This window comes from Electrophorus electricus, chromosome 24 (genome assembly GCF_041902795.1).
Source record: "Electrophorus electricus isolate QZ-2024a chromosome 24, ASM4190279v1, whole genome shotgun sequence".
Taxonomy (NCBI): Eukaryota; Metazoa; Chordata; class Actinopteri; order Gymnotiformes; family Gymnotidae; genus Electrophorus; species Electrophorus electricus.
Window position 1 is genome coordinate 9,475,006 of NC_137520.1, and position 20,005 is coordinate 9,495,010.

The 20,005-nt window shown below is 43.6% G+C and overlaps 2 protein-coding genes, 1 long non-coding RNA gene and 1 other non-coding gene across 4 annotated transcripts; 3 read left to right on the forward strand and 1 right to left on the reverse strand.

Moving 5' to 3' along the window:
• Positions 1-162: 162 nt before the first annotated feature.
• Positions 163-16,136, reverse strand: pard6b (par-6 partitioning defective 6 homolog beta (C. elegans)). The gene is made up of 3 exons (XM_027026954.3): positions 15,835-16,136; positions 14,315-14,537; positions 163-3,381 (listed from the first exon to the last, which is right to left on the reverse strand). The coding sequence occupies exons 1-3, from the start codon at positions 15,895-15,897 to the stop codon at positions 2,489-2,491; spliced, it is 1,179 nt and encodes a 392-aa protein (XP_026882755.2). The 5' UTR covers positions 15,898-16,136; the 3' UTR covers positions 163-2,488.
• Positions 6,115-19,413, forward strand: fkbpl (FKBP prolyl isomerase like). The gene is made up of 4 exons (XM_027026956.3): positions 6,115-6,244; positions 15,862-16,004; positions 17,088-17,474; positions 18,216-19,413. The coding sequence occupies exons 1-4, from the start codon at positions 6,115-6,117 to the stop codon at positions 18,951-18,953; spliced, it is 1,398 nt and encodes a 465-aa protein (XP_026882757.3). The 3' UTR covers positions 18,954-19,413.
• Positions 8,306-10,024, forward strand: LOC113587979 (uncharacterized). Its single transcript, XR_003411810.2, has 2 exons — positions 8,306-8,613; positions 9,624-10,024. It is a non-coding gene; the product is annotated as an uncharacterized LOC113587979 (long non-coding RNA).
• Positions 19,414-19,697: 284 nt separating the features above from the next.
• On the forward strand, positions 19,698-19,771 carry trnan-guu (transfer RNA asparagine (anticodon GUU)). Its single transcript has one exon. It is a non-coding gene; the product is annotated as a tRNA-Asn (tRNA).
• The last annotated feature ends 234 nt before the right edge of the window (positions 19,772-20,005 follow it).

Consider the following 20,005-nt stretch of genomic DNA (forward strand, 5'->3'; position numbering starts at 1 on the left):
CCCCCCCCAAAAAAAGGACAAAGGCCCACAGGCCCATTAGTACGGTGGTCAACATTAAATGAAATTCACAGTATGGAAAACAGCATGTTATCTTCATTTATACTTCCCAGCAAATCTGAGCAAATTCACACTAAAACAAAGAGGCAAAAAACTGTTTAAGTGGCCTCAACTTGTAGAGATGATTTACTATGTATAACAAACCAACCATAAAAGTCATAAGATGTTTAAACTTAAAAAAAAAAAAGAGAGAGAGTACAAATACATATCGCATTGATTAGAAAATAAATACATTTATTGTGGTTACAATCCCCAACTTGTGGTGTAGTGGTTAGAATAAAAAATAAATTAAACAATGCTTTCTAAAGCTCTATTCATAAGGTCACTCGTGCTTCGTACAAACGAACAGTTTTGAATAAGCGCATTAGGTCACGACCCCATCATACTACAGTATGTGTACCATTAAAAGCAAGTCTTTGTCAAGCAAGCTGTTTGAAGCGACCGAGTGCGCATGGGTATGGGTTGTTCAGGGTTCGCCGCTCTCTCTGGAGTTTCTGCTACAGGCCCACAGACCAGTGACGGCAAGAACCGAGGGAGTGGCAGAGCCAGGCTACCTGTATTGCACCGTGGATGGAAATCCAAGAGCGTTGGTCAACAGTACACGAGGCACAGCAGTCTGCGTTTTCCAGCAAACGGCTCCTAGTTTTAGTACATTCATTAAAGTAAAATCTAGTGTCTTGGTTATATTGCATTTGAATTCTCCAGACCCCCGTCCATACGATGTTAATGCAAGTTCTGAAGCGAGAGCAATCCGAACAAGACTAGTGTAAATTCTAACGATCAAGGAATGCGTCGGCTGGCATAGTGCTGCTTCTGGAAAGGCTGATGGTCATTGCAGTGGGTCCATTTATTTAACCACTAGCAAGCCATATAGTCTCAGTCTAAAGGAAAAACATACCCAGCCATTATTACCCACCCAGAGTTAGGCAGAATCCCCCTCGCCACAGCGCCAAGGGCTGCGGGATTAGGGAAGGTGTGTGAGCCAAGATGTGGAGAGCAGCTGCAGGTGTGTGAGTGGGTTTGGGGGTGGGAGCAGGCACTCTCCATGGGTTTATCTATAACTGATAAGTCTAGTGTGTTCAGCTTTCAATGTGCCCATTGCACGTGGGCATAAGAATCCCTGGCAATCCGCTGCAGGCGAGGGGTTTCGGTGGTCAGCACACAATGCGTCATGCCGCTGCCTTTCTAAAAGGTTAATACAATAGAGTCGTTACTACTGGGTTAGCCTATATGTACATGCTGATATCTACTGGTTTAAAGTAGTTGCATCAAATATCCCCAGCTACATAAGGGACAAAAGAGCACCATCTGAAATGGTCCTTCCACTTGAGAGCGCACTTTTTTTTTTTTTAAAACACATGTTGACAAGGTTTGTAATTAATGTCAAGGACAGAGAGGGACAAGAGGTATCAGGTGGTGGTCCCACACATGTAATTAAGAAAAATCCTCAAATCACACAAAGCAGATGTCACAGAGCCGGGATACAGGCCTTGTGTCATGAGGATAAGCGATTTAAAAAATTTTAAAAAAAGAAAAGGAGAGGTTGATATCAGTTCTTGGCAATAATTTAAAGCAGGGCCAGTTTCCTAATTGAGCCAGCACGTTATAACCTACCTCTTAATCAAATCTACATTTACCATGATAGTTTAGAAGCATCCTAATTTTACTCTCTATTCAGTAAAAAGTATTCTCTTGAGAAAAGACAAATTTAAAAAGTACATCAGGAAGCAAACCAAATCAAACAACAGGAAAAAAATTCAAAACATGTTTCCACGCCTCTCTCTTCATTTAAGATAATAATGTCATATCCCTGCCTCTGAGCAGTTACTACTGAACATATGACGCATCAAAGTTTGTTCATGGTTTGAACACGAGTTACATGACTCCAGAGGGAGTGGTTGTCCCAAAGAAAGCCGATTGTCATCATTGATAATGTGCCTAGGAGAAGCGTTCTCCTCCATCATTCCACAGGCAGGGGAAAAACCTGCTGACGTGCAGTCATTCATTTATTCACACTCATTATGTCAAGTACTTTATTACTCATTACTGTGCCCTCAGGAGTGAAGGGAGGTGCTGACCGCCAGTGGAAAAGATCAGGAACTGTGCTCTTGTGGCTGAAGACACGTGTTGTGTGATGAGGTTGCTGGAGCCCTTTCCAGAGGAGACCACCATTTTAGGCTTGGATTGCCAGTTGGATTCACACAAAGTAGAAATCATTAGTCCTATGGCACATGAGATGATGTTGGCATGTAGATGTTTGTGTGGTGTTTGAGAGTGCGAGTAAAGTCTGTATATTGTGCTTGTGGATGACTACTTGCGTGTCATAAGAATAATTAGGAAGTTAACTGTATACTGCATGTGCAGTGTATGTAGTCTGTGTGTACTCTGTTAAATCTCAGCTGTTAAATTCCACACGGTGTCGCTCTCGTCTCTATAGTGTGATTACTGTGCCATCCTCTTCTAGGTTCCGCCTGTCCATGACCTTGCTGGGCGGGCTCAGTGACCCCACACTAGCGCTGGTGGCTATGGCCCCGTTGGAAGGTCGGAGGTTAAGGTGGGGCTCGTACCTGGGCAGCAAGGGCATGCTGTTGCTGGGCACCGCCCCGGCCGCCATCCGCCGGCTCGGCCGGGCGTCTCTGTGCGTCTCGATCACCAAGTCCTCGTCATCCTCATCGCTCTCCTCCTCGGGCCGGAAGTTCTGGATAATGTGCGAAGGCGTTGTGGCCCCGGCGCCCGGCGCCGAGTAGCTGTAGTAACTGGCACCGCTGTCGGAAGAGCAGCCCGAGCTACCCGACGCTGCCCCGGCTCCGGCAGCGCCGTTGCTGTTGCCGTGGCGCACCACGTTGTTGCGCTGGTTGGCCGGCTTCACCGTGACGATGAGGTTGTGGCTGTTTGCGATCATCATGTCCGTCACCTGGTCCAGCGACTTGCAGCCCACCTCGATGCCGTTCACCTCCAGCACCTCGTCGTTGACGGCCAGCAGGCCGGTGCTCTCAGCCAGGCCGCCGGGCACCAGGCGCGAGATGAAGATGCCCGGCACCTTCTCCAGGCCCTGCGGCGTGACGCGCACGCTGGAGCCGTCGCGGATGTAGAAGCCCAGCGGCTTCTCCTGCCCGTGCTTGTAGAGACGTACGCGCCGGTGCGTCTCGGGCAGGATGTCCACGTCGATGATGGACGAGACGGGCCGGAAGTCCTTCGGCAGGCTGATGATGATGGGCGGCTTCTTCCGGTTGGCGTCGGGCCGCAGGAGCACTGCGGCCAGCGATGCAGGCGTCTTTTTGCGCGTCAGGGTGTCGTTGCCGAATGCCGAGTAGTCGGCCTCCTCTGGGGAGAGAGCGTACAAAGGGGAGTAGAAGGTGTTAGTTTGGATGCTATGCACTTACAAGGAAGTTAAACACATGGGCGAGTCATCAGTGACTGTATGGTTTTAACATTGTTAATCCAGTCCTCCCTTAGTTTCGTGTTAAAGCTCCTTGAGCTAGAGGGGGCCCAATTATCCCCTGAGCACATTCCTTCCCACGTAAAGGCCCATTCCCACAGGCTCATTGTAAAGGGAGACCTAAAGGGAATACCAGGACAAAAATCCCCCCCCCCCCCTGTTAGTTTTGCCTGTGATGTGAAGTGTAATCTACAGTAAGCCTAGGCCAAGACTCCTTCCGTCTGGCTTTTCTTTGGGTCTCCCTCTCTCGGTCATTCGCAGATTCCTCAGAGGCTTACTCACAGGGCTGTGCTGCACGGACTTTCACCTGCGAGAAAACCACACTCCGGATCAAAGGACTGCGGAAGGAGGGAGGGAGCGAGAGCTTTGAAGGAACCAGAGACATGAAATCACAGGAGGGAAATGAAACGATAAGAATGGAGTTGCTGATAAAGAGATTTCTAATGAGAAAGCAAGGAAGAGGCTAGTAGAAAGTTCACAGCGATCGTCGTCACATCGAAAGAGTAACGGTTAACCAGTGTCTAATAATTAAACCTCGAAAACTTTAATGCACCTGTTGTGAGAGTGTCTCTGCTGCACTGGCCAATGCCAAGAGCCAGTACACCTTCCTCTTCTGTTCTAGTGAGGGATACCCAAAACCCCCACGGCTGAGGCTCGTCCCCTGGAAATGATCAGCTCTGCTTTACAAACACACCTCCAAGTCTCCACCTCAAACTCCTGTTCTTTAAGAAACATGTTTTTTTTTCTTCCTTTCTTCTTATATGGTGTTTGGAACATTTTAAACAGGTGATTATATAGTGAGTTGCATGCCGTTATGGATGACAGCACTGAGTAATCTAAGGATGGCTGGATGCAACATATCAAATTAATAAATGTTTAAAGTTGTGTTCCAATGAATTCATTCCAGAGTGAGAACCAAATGTAGTTTAAAAAGGCACACAGACACACACGCATGCGCACGCGCGCACACACACACCCAGCAAAAAAAAAACAAACAAGGGAAGAATTGTTCTCAGAGTGCAACAGCCTCCCTTTCAATTCCTTTCAGGCAAAAGAAAACTACCTGGACTTTGTCCCTGTATTTTAAACTAGAATCCATGGAAACACAGAAGTATTCATATTCATGGGCTAAAAATATGTTTCCTACCACCTCCATATTAATGAAAGCTCATTTTCTTTCTCATTAAGACGAACATAAACCTTTCTTGTACAGACACATGCAGACATGCGTGCTGTCCTCTCTCCTGCATGCAACTCATCTCCTGGGAGTCTCTCTACCGTCAAGTCTGCAGCTCTGTTCTCTGTGAAACCTGAGGCCCACCATACAAACCAATCCAGTTATCACCACGTCTCATTAGAAACACTACAAAGGGAGTTCCAATCAACCACACACACACACACACCCCCGTTGATCCCTGTTAGTGTTAACGGCTCACCACACACCGCTTGTCCTAATCGATAATGTGCAAACAGTGGAGGCCAAAGCCACGGCAATACAGAGCATGTAAAGGAGCCAATTCCCTCTGGCCCATTTTAAGGAAAAACACATTTCATTTGACCATGTCAAAGCCACAGGAAGTTAATGTGCGTACTAAAACCACCCGTACAATCCATTTGGACTACACGTGTGTGCCTGGGCCTGCTTCCACAGAACACCAGGCTGAACATCAAACTGAAACAAATGGACTCGATGTTTTTTTATTAATGTTAAAAGTCATTTTCTTGTGAAAGTTGTTTAATACCCAATATATATGGTGAAATGATGTACACCTTCTAGGAGCCAGACCTTATAGACCACAATTAAGTTATCTTTCCATGCATCTCACAAACTCTACTAATACTAATGAGATATTGAGCATTGAACTGCACGTGCTGTATAGCAGTGACAGAGGACATGCCCTTCAATTTAAGGTTACTTTACCTACTCTGAATGTCTGGGGGCAGCGCTTTGCCTTATTGTCCTATTACCAGAGCACCAGGAACTGAAGACAACCTGCCTGTCTCTATGGGTTGGCTGAGGGAATCACTAACACTACCATACCACCTGTGAGGAGAAGCCAGGAAACGGCGCTCAGGTGGGCAGCATGGGGCGTGTGCGAGTGTGAAATGCAACACCACCATATCTCCTGCCACCGTATCTCCTCTTACACAGAGGCAAGGGACAACTTTCATAGTTGTTTGATTGGTAACATCCATTTAGACCACAGAGGGTCACAAATCAATACTACTGTTAAACATAAATGATATCAGCCTCCATCCATACAGGCTAATATAGAGAAGTATGGAGATTATATATAGTAGTTATAACACGGAAATTGTTTCGTTTGATATTCGAAATCCAACATATATGCTTAAGATTTGAGCTAGATGTCATTTTATTTCATACTAGAATTACTACAAACACCGAGTCTCAAGGCTGTGAGATTATGAAACGCATATATAATGCACCACGCATAAAGGAGGGGTATGTAGCATAAAAAGGGTCCTGTGTGCGACTGCCTGTCACAGCCTGAGACTCGCACTCACCTCATCCAATATTCAGCAGCTCTGTGGCAGGCCATATGATGGACGGGATGCCCCGCATCTTGCTCTGGTGAATGGCTCAATTCATGACGTTAATGGCGGAGGCAGCCCTGGAGACCTGCGCCCGGAACACGGCCAGCAACCCGTGGCTGCTGAGCGCTCTTCGGGAGGGCTCCTGTTCCTTTAAGGTTGGGGGGGGAGGGGGGTTGCGATTTGACCTGTGTGGTGAGCGGGTGCCATCGCGTTCCAGTTACGGAGCAGCAGGGGTTGAGGCGGGGGCGGGGGCGGGGCTTAATGACTGATTAAGGGACGGAGAGCAGAGGGGCGCGGGGGATGAAAAATCCCTTTGATAGGGAAACATTCTTGAGGTGTTGCTATTCTGGGCTTGTGCACATACTTCGGTGGCACTGGCAGGATAAAGTAAGCCTTGGACTGATAACACAGGGGGCGGGGGCATCACGGCTGAGTTACAGAGAGAGTAGAGCCCCTTCGTGATAACTGGGCGATGAACAGTGACGAGGGAGCAGCACAGGCACGCTAAACTACAGAAACCTCCAACTTTTCGAACACTACAAAGCTGCACATTGGAAAAAGCAGCAGAAATAAAAGCTCAGTTATGCTGAAAGCCACAGGCCTACTCCTTTTGCTTTCCTTCTTCAGACTGTGGGATAATGGCAATGAGTACAACAGGGTTCCTACCTGACAAAATCAACCTCACATCCTCGCTTGTCTTCACTCAGGTTAGTGAGGCACCCCTTAGCACAGAAGAACTTGCCGTTAATTCGATTATGTGCTGTTATTGATGGCTATAGGAGTTTGCATTCATAAAAATGCTGCCTTTACATCACACCGTCTTGATTTAAACCAGAGAGATGCATCATTGTACCGTTACTAAATAGAGCCGTTACTAGGACAGAACTAGGGAGCCATTGCAGGTCTTTAAAGTTTCTCTTTTTGTGTTTTGCAGACTAATCTCTTTATTTGGGTTGAGCAGCGTGCTTGTGTGCATTTCATGAGAGTGCTTGCGGGAGGAGAAAATATGACTCTTTCCTTCTGTCTCCTGTCACTGCTGCAACAGGAGTACACCATCTCTAAATGTGCTGGATGTGCTCGTCTATCGCATGCAGTCAACCCAAACACGCAGGCACTCAGAGAATCCTCTCAGAGAATCCCTGGGTCACTCTGCTCCTCGGTCTTTCCCAGCGGGGGAGGCTGCAGGTGGGTTGGGCTGGCCTCTGTGTGCACCAGCCTTCCCAACCCCCACTGGGGAGCAGGTTGCTGGGGAGGAGGGCGAACAGCATGGGCTTCCTTGTCTGAACCACAACTGAGACACTCGGGCACTCAGACGCCTGAGCAGTGGCCTGCCTGACGCACTGCGGCTCTGAAAGGAACGAGAAGTCTGTCTGTCACTGGGTAGCAAGGGGAAGGCCTTCAAGACGCAATCGTGCAAAAGTCACGTCATACAACCTCTCTAGCTCACTTTATTGACCCATCGTTTAAATGATGAACTGCACAGTGTAGTGCTTGTATACAACACTCTTGTTTTGCATTCTTTACTTGTATCTTGGGGTCCTGTCAACTTCCAGGACCTGCAGCAACATAGTGTACAGTAGGTATTGTGTAGTGTATAATAGGTATTGTATATGGGTGGGATGACAAGTGCTTCTTCGCTTGTGATTCAAGCTCCATCATCATCATCATCATCACCTCTGTAAGAGGATCATGAAAAAGGACAAAGTGCACTGAGAACTATATAACATGGGCTTACTGGTAACCTTGTCCAGATGAAATATTAATCTGAGAAAACAGGCTGTTCTTGTGAATCAACGGCCTTAACCTATATGTGAACAATCAATTTAGCGTTAGCATCCTTTTAACCCGTCCTCAGATGCCCCTCAACACACGTGCACATGCTCTCACACACTGCTTTTCCCAGTAATCTTCAATGACTCCGTGCATTCAAAAAGTGGGTCATTCCTCACACTCATGCTCGGCCTGTTGTCCTGTCTAATCTAGCCAGTGGAGGTGATCAGACTCTAGCCACATTCCACGGGACCACGCAGACAAAGACAAACAGACACACACACAGAGTTAAAAGACAGAAACAGACACACACACACACACACACACACAAAAGGAGTTAAAAGACAGAAACAAACAGACACACACACACACACACACACACACACACAGAAACAGAAACAGAGAGAGGACACACAGCACTCATGCATGGTCCACCAGGGTATTATAACATGATCCAGTTCCCCTGTTGAAGTCCTGCCAGCATGTCGGCCTGAGTGCTTTTATTTTGAGACTGGAATTCCTCTCTCGCTGTCCCTTCTTGCCTGCAAACGGCAAGGCGCGCTGCCCCTCCTCCTCCTCGAAACGAAACAAATGACGCCATGGACGTCACAGGTATCGTTACACAGAGGCGGGCACACGCCTGTAGGCTCAGTCTCATCCAGACCGGGTGACAAATGGAAAAGTAAACAGAGAGTTTCAGGAGAGGAGGGGAAAGGCTGTTACATCACGGCATTGTGGGAAAAGGAAACACCCAGCTGACCCTACCCCCGGTTACACGCAATTCCAATCAGGTGAGATGCGAAACAAGGTCACAGACCTGTAGGCTAAGTACAAAAAAAAAAAAAAAAAAAGTTCCTCAAAATAATTTGTTGAACTAATCTGACAAACTAATAATCGGAATCAACTGCAAAATGACCACAGCACCTTTCAGTTTACAGCCTGAAACAGCAGTGAGGAGCTATAGTGAAGTACATCAGTCCACTGCAACACGATCTCGTCGTATTCTGATCGATTTATACGAGATCTGCGGTTTGGGTGTGGGTGACGTACTTTGAATTGGACAGTGCGGAAAACAACAGTCTTGGATTACAGCCTTCAAATAGCATTAACAAATGTGTTAATGTCTTTTTCAACCTGTAACTACAAAGATTTACAAAAGAATATCTTTGAAACTTTGATAAAACTAAGCTAGCGTCCACACTACGCAGTTTCCGCGAGCGTCGCAGCTCTTTTGCGGATGGAGTCGAAAATATTCAACTTTCGGCGAAAAGGTTCCGTGCACCATGGATTACTTGTGAGGCAACAGAAGATATACGGACAATGCTGCGTTTACTTTACTTTGCCTCTGTATTGCACTTTCAGATCATCAGAATGAATGCGGAGACCAGACACAGCCGTTATTCGCTTTCGGTCCACGTCATGCGCTCGTAACTCGCGAACTAGGCACCATACCCCCGCGCGGGCGACGGAGCGGTTCCGCTGCCGATCGATCGGTCTGCGCGGGGCTGCAGCTGCATGTCATTTGCGTTGGGTTGAAGCCGCTATCCCATAATCCCTCGCAAATGTTTCAGTACTTCACATTGAAAATGAACGCGGGCGATATTTAAGAAAAAAAGTGTCACATTTTTAAAAATAAAGTCTTATGCAAGATAATCACACGGCCGAACATTAAGCTGCGCTTTTTGTTCAAATTGCCCATTCAAAGCAGCAATCGACATTTTAACCCATCACCAAAACAGTGGTTAGATGCAGCCTTAATTGAATTGTAATGAAACGTAATAAGACTACGATTTCCCACCAGGATCACTAAGGTTTTTTGTCCAACCATCTATCTACTGGATGCTGCAAAAGAGATGAAGGCCTTAGTGAAGCACAGGATGGGTAGTGAGGCTGACCACAGGCAGCAGTGTGTGTCAGCATTTCACTGGATCAGCAGAACACCACAAGGAATGCCATGAGGAATGGGGTGAGGATGAGGAGGAGAGAGAGAATGGCTCATTTCCTGGATTCATTTAACAATTAATTGGAAAACAGATCGGAGGAGTGTGCATCTCGGGGGAGATGAACCAGCCCAGCCTAGAAGTTGTTGATGATGCACTTTCGTACAAAAATGCTCAGCTGGGTGTAATGTTTATTCAAGATGACTTAAGTTTTTCTCTCTTTTGACTAACAAAGTGAATTAAAAAACGCCTTTACATCAAATGGTGGTGAGTATGAGTAGGGCATTCACGAACATTAAAAAACAAAAACAAAAAAAAGCAGGTCTTAAAGGCACTATAAGAAACTGGCCACTGACAGCTTTTTTTTTAAAGTTCAGAACCCAAAACAACTGTATTGGGCAGAGCTCTGAAGTGTACTTTTTATCACTTATGATGTTATAACTTTCTCCAGTTGGAATGAAAAATGTGGTGTGCGCTGCTCTTCCGCAAAACTGAATGAGAATGTGTCATTTTTAAGTGCATTCTAGTTTGGGCCAATGTACACAGGAAACAGAGGAAAGAAGCTCAGAGGAACGCCATTTCAACCTGAGTGAGGAAAGGAGATTGTAAATGGCTTATAAAAGACTTCCTGAGACGCTCCAAATTCTGGTTCAGTCAGGTGGCTTTGATATATGAAACTGATGTAACATACATTACATCTACTAAGGGGTGATATTCTGAAAGAAGATTTCTTAGAAGCCTTAACACTTAAATTACATTCTAAAAATACCACCTGCTACTGTAAAATTATGTTTATAACAAGTAGAACTGAAATGGTGTGTTAATGTGAGTTCTACTCGAAATATAACCATATTCTGGGTAATGCTAAACTGGAATATGGATGTAAATACAGTACGAGTCAACAGGGAACAAAAGGAACAATATCTTATCTACAAACATAAGCCAAAAGACTCAACGAAATATACACTACCACACCTTTATTAAACAGAAGTTCCATGACTGGTCAGGAGACCAACTCTTCAGCATATGTATGTGTGTGGTATGTGATACTGGAATGGTATTTAACCTAGCATGCCTTGCTGCTCCCATCACCTCTCAAGCATTCCTTGTCATTAAGCACGAAGAACTTGGGCCTCTTCACTGTTGCCATGACAACAGGTAAACAAGCGTGAGACTGGTGGCATTGCAGCCATGCAGTTATTGTGTAAGGGAGTGTGTGTGTGGGTGTGTGTGTTGAAGGTGGACGGGCTGGCACAGACAATGCGCACGAAGCCTTCGAGTGGATTGACGCAAGAATATCATTAAGGCAATACAACATGCCAGCATAAAAGATTCAGTAAACTGACTTAATTTCAGGCCACTTCCACATGCAAAATAGTTTCTACTAAATGAAGACAAAACTTAATATGCATGCATACAAAAGACACAGAAACTGAGGAACTGTCTCTGTAGACATAACTAAATCCCCAACCCCAGTTTTACTACAGAAAAACTATACACAGTGACATCTTTTTGCTACAGAACACTGAATCGAAAGGAATTATAATCTGACTCAATAAAAAAATGTCCATTCAATTATGCCAAAAAAAAAACCAAAACCCGGAACTGTTAGCTATTTAGGCACCATAGTTAGGCTACATATTTCCATACTAATTGTAAGAAAATGCTTGTTTCAAAACATGTCATCATTAAGTTACATATTGAAATACAAAAAACGTGGGTGAAGCATGTGGTGTGGCATTACATCAGTGATTCTTGATTCACTTGGAATGCAAGACTCTCGACACTCTGAAGTGACTAAGAATATCAAGTGTTTTTCCCCCCCCACATATATTAGAGTTTTGGTGTCAAGTAAACATTTTTTTGTCTGTATTTTGATTACAGTCTAGATAATCACCACATTTGCTCTATTTGTTATATTGCAAAGCCACAACTGAATTTCAGTTTAAACGGTGAACACTGGCTTCATATGCTTCTGAAATGTCATTCCCTGTGTGAAAATTAGTTCTTTTAATATGTAGATTAAGCATGATTAGACTAAGATATTAAAAATTAAACATATGAAAAGTTTATTTAATTTACTGATGTTTAAAAGTAGAACACGATTGTAGCACAGGATATGACCGATGCTTGGTATGTCTCAAATTAATAACTTGATCCACAAGTAGTAATCCAACAGGAGATTCAGCCATTTTGTAGGATATCCCAATGCTGAGGGATTTATCCTATGGCACGGGAAAATTTGTCCCCTTAAAAAACTCAAACTGCAAAACATGTAGCAAGCCTTTTGTGAGCCGTTTTGCTTACTAATAACGACCGCACAGGCAAACAGTCAGCAGCTGACTTACTGTTACGCTACTGAACTCAAACATGTAGTTTGTTGACACGTGACAGCCAAGTTTAACAGAAATGCAAAGTCTCCACATTTTCACCTTTTATTACTCATTCAGTTCACCCACTTCTTTATTACATAAAAGACAAAAGGTCAGTTTGAAAATGAACCTTGTCTCAAGCATGTAGTTTGTTTATATGAGATGTAGTTTGTTTATATGTGATGTCAGAGGCGTGCACCTGTGTTTCAGGTTAGTGTCACCAGCCGGTGCTGGTTTCAACCTAGTATTTGTGTACTTCTCACATTCGACCAGGAATCCATTTCTAGCCCATTGTTTTTAAGAATTAACAAGAAAATGTATAAGCAAGACCGAGTCCACCTGAAACAGGGTCCACTAATCCCATCATAATTAAAGCCTTTGTTTCGTTTCAGCACACTATTGAGAGGGTGTTGAGACATGTGCATTTACAAAGTACACTTAGATAATCTGACTCCTTACCAGTGACATGGAAAGCTTTGGGAATATCTGATTAATCATATTTAGAACCAACAGATTCATTTTTTTCTGAAAACACTGATAGCAATCCTCAAAACGTTTAGGGGTGGGTACCACAGCAGGGAAAAAGAAAGCCAGACGAGAGTATAGCAGTTAATGAAGGGCAACCTAACAGATGAGACGACAAAGAGGCAGAGAAAGATTTAAGCAGCGTGGCGCCAGTGTTGCCCTACTGACTGAACCAAACCCAGAAACCAACCAAAAGCAGATGAACATTAATCGAGTCAACATTAATCCAGTCTGAACTAATTCATGCTAATCATGCCATTTAAAAGCAGCCATTTTCTGGTGCTGGAAGTGTTGTACTGAGAAATCGAGACTTGCTACCCCTTAGGACGAACAACCCGAGGGCCTGATGTGTAGAGAGGACAGAGGCATGAACACAGGCAGGTCCTGTCCTGACTTGTGGCTGTCAGATAGCACTTAGGGAGAAGAGTCAACATGTGCTCCTGCTAACATGTGCATACAGATTCTAAAAAAAACCTGGGAATCTTAGGCAGACACATAGAGCTGAAAATCCCAGCAGAATGCCTCAGTTTGGTTTTTAAAAAGTAGGCTAGTCTACACACACGCGCACGCACACACAGTGGCTAGAATCAGAGCACAGCAGGATACTAGCATCGAGCGTGTAATTGAAACACTGGCTCATGGAGCGTTACACAGTGACCCATCTAATCTCCTCCTGACAAAGTGGCTTAGCATCTACAGGTCATATGGTATGCAGACACAGCTCAGACTGGAGGTCACCAAATGGTAGAGCTTCTTACTGGGACTACACCAGAAACGAAACATGCCCCTAAAACACAAACAAATGAGAAAAAAAAGCCATCCCCTGCAGAGCAGGTAACAATCCCTAACACACAATCACAGCCAAGCCTACAGGCAATACAAATTAATTACTTTTCATTTCAAACACCCAGAGAGTGATTTAAACGCAAATACATAAGCATGCACATTTTAGAACATGAGGAATGAAGAATGAGAAACACAATCACCTTTCAAAGGGGACTGTACAAAAACAAAATTACCAAACTCCACCATAATTAAAAGGCGATGTTTCTGGACAAAAAAAAAGTCAGCATATTAAACTTAGGTTTCAAAAGAGCTTGGCTCTAGATCTCAGTTTCCTGTTCTCACTATTTTTAAATCCAAAACTGCAGCTTGCCTCAACTAGAACTCCAAATGGCTGAACAGTCTAAGACAACAGACTGACATATCAACATTCTACTGGAGACAGGGCAAGAAATGAAGGTGAAAGTACTGTACACTACCGTTTTAATATGACGGTCACTTTCACAACAGTGAAGCATCATTAGATTACACGGTCTGCGTCGACACTGATGGAGCTTCCTGTATGACTGCTGACCTGCTGACATTCCAATCTGATAACACCAATAAACACAAACACCACCCTGTCTCCAGCCTATGAGCTTCCTGAAACAGTCACTCTTATCAACACCAGGTGCACCACTTGTAGTCTGCTTTCATTAATCTCATTGCACCTTACTACTTTAAAAGGTGGCATCCAAATAAATTCTTTTACAGGCAAGAGAACAAGGGGTTCGGAGAACACTCGGCCCTTAAAAGAGTTCTCTGCCAGCCCGGATTCAAAACGCTGCATGTACACAGATTTGACTTCTGACCCGGTCTTACACAGTCCTCACCTTTCCTCTGCAAAAAGAGGCGGAGCAGGGGTGCTGCTGTGGAGATAGCCTTGTGGTAGTTGTCATCATTATTGATGGGCAGCAGGTCTCCGTGGATGTCGGCGTAGCCCACCAGTAGGTCCACGTTGGGGATACGGTGCACATGCTGCAGCAGGCCATAGAACTCATCGAAGCGGCCCGGCTTGGACCGGTCCAGAGAGAAGCGTCTGAACTCTGCCCCGAACTGATGGCGTAAAACCCGCGCAGACGTTAGCAGGCCGCACAGACATGACAAAGACTGGTCATTCACACAAAAACAAACATTTCAAGAACGTGTAGGTATGGATATGTGAATAGGATGAATTCATACACACTCCCACACGCAAAACACTTATAAACAGAAGTTTCAGATTAGAAAATGAAGTCCTGCCTGGACTGTGGTCCCTAAAGCCATTAATGAATCAGTATCGGCAGACAATGCAGATGCTTTTGTGCTTGGGGGTGGGGTGGTGGATTAATTCCTGTATGTATAATGCAGAATGAAAGCAGAAGAAAACCAAAAGCGGAATAACTTACATTACTAACAAACATATAGGGCAATACTAAATGTTGATAAACTGTATGTGATAAATGTTGCCCCAAACCAGTTATACTAAGTGGGTGTTCAAATGACTCACAGAAACAGCATTTTAACCATAGAAACAAAAGCACATATTATGGCATAAGCACAGTGACTGCTATTATTATTATTTTTTTTGTTATAATTATCAGAACAGGAATCAAGTTACTGTAGAAAAGGCAAGTTGGCTACATTCCGAAGGTTCACTTATAGGACTCGTCAATCTAGAATTTAGCCCATACTTAAACCGCCTACAATACAAAACCTGGTCCTCAACTACAATAAGAGAAAACATATAATCGGTATGATCATTTAAAATTGACCATGCAGGTGAATAAACGAAAAGATCTGCAACGGGACGCCACAAGTGACCTATCTACCCATTTATAACGACGCAGGGCCAGTAGTCAACTTCCGATTAAACAAGTCACTTAACCTTTACTTTAAATAGCTTAAGGTGTGTAAGACAAAGGTATTTTTAAAATAAACAAAAGTACACAATTAATTTTGTATTAAGCTACCCAGAGATGTTCCAATGTTGAGCAAATGTCTCTCTCACACCGTGTCTACGCCTGGTTTTTGAGTGATAATCAAGAGTGCCCACAAAACATTTAATTACTTGAAAGATATAATCAAACAAACAAAAGCTGCATACGAATCATGTAGCTAATACCTCTCGAAAAAATACCTGCCTTTCCCCATCAGGTAATGATTAACACCACAGAAAGTTCAAAGAGACAAGGTTTGCGATCCATCTAGCCACGATTCAAGAACCTATACAGACTGTCCGAAACACTTTGCCTTACACAAGGTAGAGACAAATTTTTTCTGTGGAAATAACTTCTCTTAATTGAAGCACGCAAATGAGATACAAGGATTAACCCGTTGGTTTTTGTTGGTAAGAAGTAAGCTTGCTACGCACCTTGCTCTTCACCTCTACGGCGCTCAGAGTTCGGTTGCTCGGCACTCGGTGGTTTTTGTTCATCTTTCGCTAACTGGACCCCGCCACAGCACACACTTGCCCTCCTGGGGCTGCTGGGACTCATCCGCCTCAAACTCGATGTTTACAACAGCTTTCCCGACTTAATCCAGGTAAGTGCGGGTGTCTAGCAACACGTCGACACGTCTGTTTGTGTTCTTCAAGCTTCTGCCTCACCTCACACACTTTGCCACATAGCTACTGCACTGACCCTGTACGCACCCAGGAAACAGCTCTCGGCTAAAATCTCGTTCCCGTGAAGCGCGCCCCCGCTGGCCAACAAATCGAGAAAGGGAGTTCATTGTCTTTGTCTCGCCTCTCGTAATTAGAGGATAGTTCAATATTTATAAAATATTGAGGCCTAAATTGCAGCAATACACTTCTTAGTGTAACACTATCTGATTCATTCTATAATTAAAAATAAAACTATGATTCTAAGATCTGTCATCTACCTCAAAGTTATTACTTTTTTATGCTTTAAATTGGAACACGAACTGTAGATATGGAAACATTTTTCACTATGAAAAACGATATTCCTTACCTCAACCTTTAACTGCATGCTTTTCGTGTTAAAATTCGTTTTAAAAACGTAGGCTAATGCCATCTTCTGGCAAAAAGGGGAGGCGTACCAACTAATTTTTCAGGCGCCAATCCTAAAGGGGGCGATAGATAGCTGTGTGTGGAAGGATATTTGTCTATGCCTTGTCACGGTGAGGGAAAGGAAAATAGTTAAATGTTAAGTTACATTGCTAGATTGTAATTACACGCATTTATCAACCATTTACAGCTAACTAGTTAATGGGATCTATTCCTCTCTCTGAGAAATATATATGGGTTCTGGAGGCACTGGTACATAAATATGATGTCTCGTTGGTCTTCATTAAAGGAGTCGGTTAGCTAGCTGTGCACTAACGGTTAGCTAACCTAGCGGAGTTAAATCTCAAGTAGCTAAACGTGACTAAACGGAAGTCTTGGCCACACAACTTAACGCTACCTTCCAGAATGTTTTCTTGAGGGACAGTTAGTCAGCTACCTAGTCATGATTATAGGTTTCATTTATTAGCTATTTGTAACTTTCTATCAAGTCCTGTTCCGGTGTTTAGGTTTGTAGAGGCTTTTGTATTTATCTTATTTTTCTTTAAAGTAATATAGCGCTACTGTATTTATAACTCCCTGTTAATATTCGTCGGTTTTAGGGATCATCTATGGCCACTACTGGCAAAGAAGGAATCGCCACTGAAAGCCCATGGATATCAGTGACTCCTGGTGGTCTGTGGGAGGTACAGAGGAGGTGGACTGAACCAAGGAAACAAGGTGACCACACTCCTCTAATGGGCTCTGTTTGCAAGATCAGGATTTGCCTAAAGAGCCACAGAGAAATCATTACCCAGTCTCAGAACCCTAATGAACCTGAGCTGGCAGTCAGTGCTGATTCTGAGGAGCAGGTCACGCAGCATCCTCGTTCCCAGCAGTCAGTGCTGCAGGTTCCGTTGGATAGGTGGATCCTGCTGCGCATGGGAGACGGCCAGTGCGACATCATGGAAAGCTGTCTGGAGGGAATGAGAGCTGGAGAGACCTGTGAGGTATGGATGAAGATAATTTACATGCACCAGAAGACCAGCCAGTGCTTGGTAGCAATTGTCAGGCTGTAGCTTGTCTCTTTCTACCATGACAGAATGTTGCTCACCTTTTCACTCTTCTTGAATGAACATTTAACGATTAATTTGTCAATAATCTTCTTGATAAATACACAGCTAGTGAGTGAAAATTATGATAGGACATGCAGCTCTGAAAATTTCTACTGTGACCAGCTAATTACATTTTCTTCATCAAGGGTATTTAAAGAAAAAAGACCATACCAATAATGTGCTTGTCTCTGTCCCTAATTAATGTTTAATAATGATGTGCACGATAATGAAATAATCTTGATAATGAAATGAGAGAATTGAAAGATGGATAATAATTTATATCATCTGAGGGCTAGGCAAGTCACCTTATTTGGAACACTGAGGTCTCTTTAGTACTTTATTATGATCATTCTCTTCACTGTTAATTATTGTCGATTATAGATAGGACTAGGATTATAGATGGGACTGCATAATTTATTTTGTAGCACAGTAAATATGATCTGCAGTAAATGCTAAATCTCAAAAATCATTAACACAGCCACTGGAGACATCAAAATGTTCAGAGAATATCCTGTTTTGTTCTGGTACAGTGACCACAAGCACAGGTGGTGTTTGTAATTATAAATGTGGTATAAAAATTCTGATTTTAAAAAAGTCTGATGCTGCCACCTTTGTTTCCCTTCCTCTTAATTGCAGGTTACTGTAAGGGCCTGTCAGAAGGATTCTAGGCAAGTGCCCAGTGATGGCCGTGGTACCCAGTCGGACTGGACAGGAGGGGAAGGAAAATCTCTCCCGCCTCTTTGTTTCTTTCTACAGCTTCACTCATTCAGCCCAGGGCAAGAGACCTGGTTGATGACCCCAGCAAATAAGTGGGCCTGGGTGCAGTCTCATAAGAAGAGGGGCACCGAGCGGTTCAGGAAGGGGGACATTTGGGGTGCTGCCCATTCCTACTGTTGTGCAGTTAAACTGGTCATCACTCTGAAGGGACAGACCAGAGGAGATGAAGTGGACCGAGGGGACCAAGATGGAGCTGATTTAACATCACAACATGTCAAGGGAGAGGAAGCTGGAGAGAAAGAGGCAAAGGGCACCCAAGGCTCTCACATTCCTACCGAAGAGGAGTACAGAACTATGAAAGTGGAACTGCATTCCAATCTATCCCTGTGCCAGCTCAGGCTAGGCCAGCCAATAAAGGCTAGAGACAGTAGCTCCAAAGCCACTGAACTGGACCCAGTGAACGTTAAAGCCTGGTACCGGCATGGCCAAGCCTGCCTACAGCTGAAAGACTTTGAGGAAGCCCGCCAATCTTTTGGTAAGGTTCTAGAACTACAGCCAGATTCTGCCTCAGCCCTCAATGCCTTGAAACAAGTGAATGCAAAAGCGAAAGAGTTTGACAGTAAGCTTGGTCACAGGCTAAGTAAAATGTTCAGCTGAGGAACTGTTGCTTTTGTAGAGGACTTTAATGCAAATGAATAAGGGTGTGGAGAAAAGAAATGTAAATAAAAAAATACGTTTTTTTTCCACTGAAAAATGTTAGCAATTTTAAAACACTAAATACTTATATAGGGTAGGGGTGTGTGAGAAAAATATAACACTCATTCCAAAATACAAGATACCAAGAAACTCATTGTGTGAACATTTATAAGCTTACTATTTTAACCCACAAAAAAAAAAATTCGTTGTGTAGCATTGATGTGTTCTGCAGAAATAAAGTTTGACATGAATATTGGTGGACTTGTCGAAAGGCTAACATTATATTTATAAAAATGATCCTAATAGTGTGGTAATGTTGTTTGTTTATTACATAATTAAATCCATATCGCACATAAAGCATGACGTTTAAACACTAGATGTTCCATTATACCATTGTATTAAATCATACCCTTGTATTAAAGCGTGAGGTGGAAACACTAATGGCTAATTTTAGTTATGTCAACGCCTGTTATGCGAGTTGATATTTCACCAAGAGAGGGAGCAATTGGTTTATAATTTAGCTTAAGCAGACGTGTGTTGTGATGTTGAGATTTTGTACCAAGAGCGGCCAAAGGCATGACAAGTCGCTTGGTAATTGCAACTGAAAAAAAGAATTGTGAGCTATCATAAACTATTATTATATGAGATAAATTCAGACATAAGATACAACTTCTACATTGTAGAGGGTATAAGGGGAGGGTATAAGTCTCTGTGGCGCAATCGGTTAGCGCGTTCGGCTGTTAACCGAAAGGTTGGTGGTTCGAGCCCACCCAGGGACGTAAAATTGTTCTTTTTCGAAGAAATTTTAAATGGTCCGACCTAAGGTACGTTCGAATTATCAACCCCTCATCTTAATTTTTTAAATGTCATTTAGTTATTTCGATCTCTTCACACATTAAATTAAACCTTACGTTTTTTTTTCCTAAACCTTTTATATTGTGGTCAAATCATGAAAATGCTGCTCTGAATTAAATGTTCACACCATTTCATTTGGTTAATTCACATTATCCACT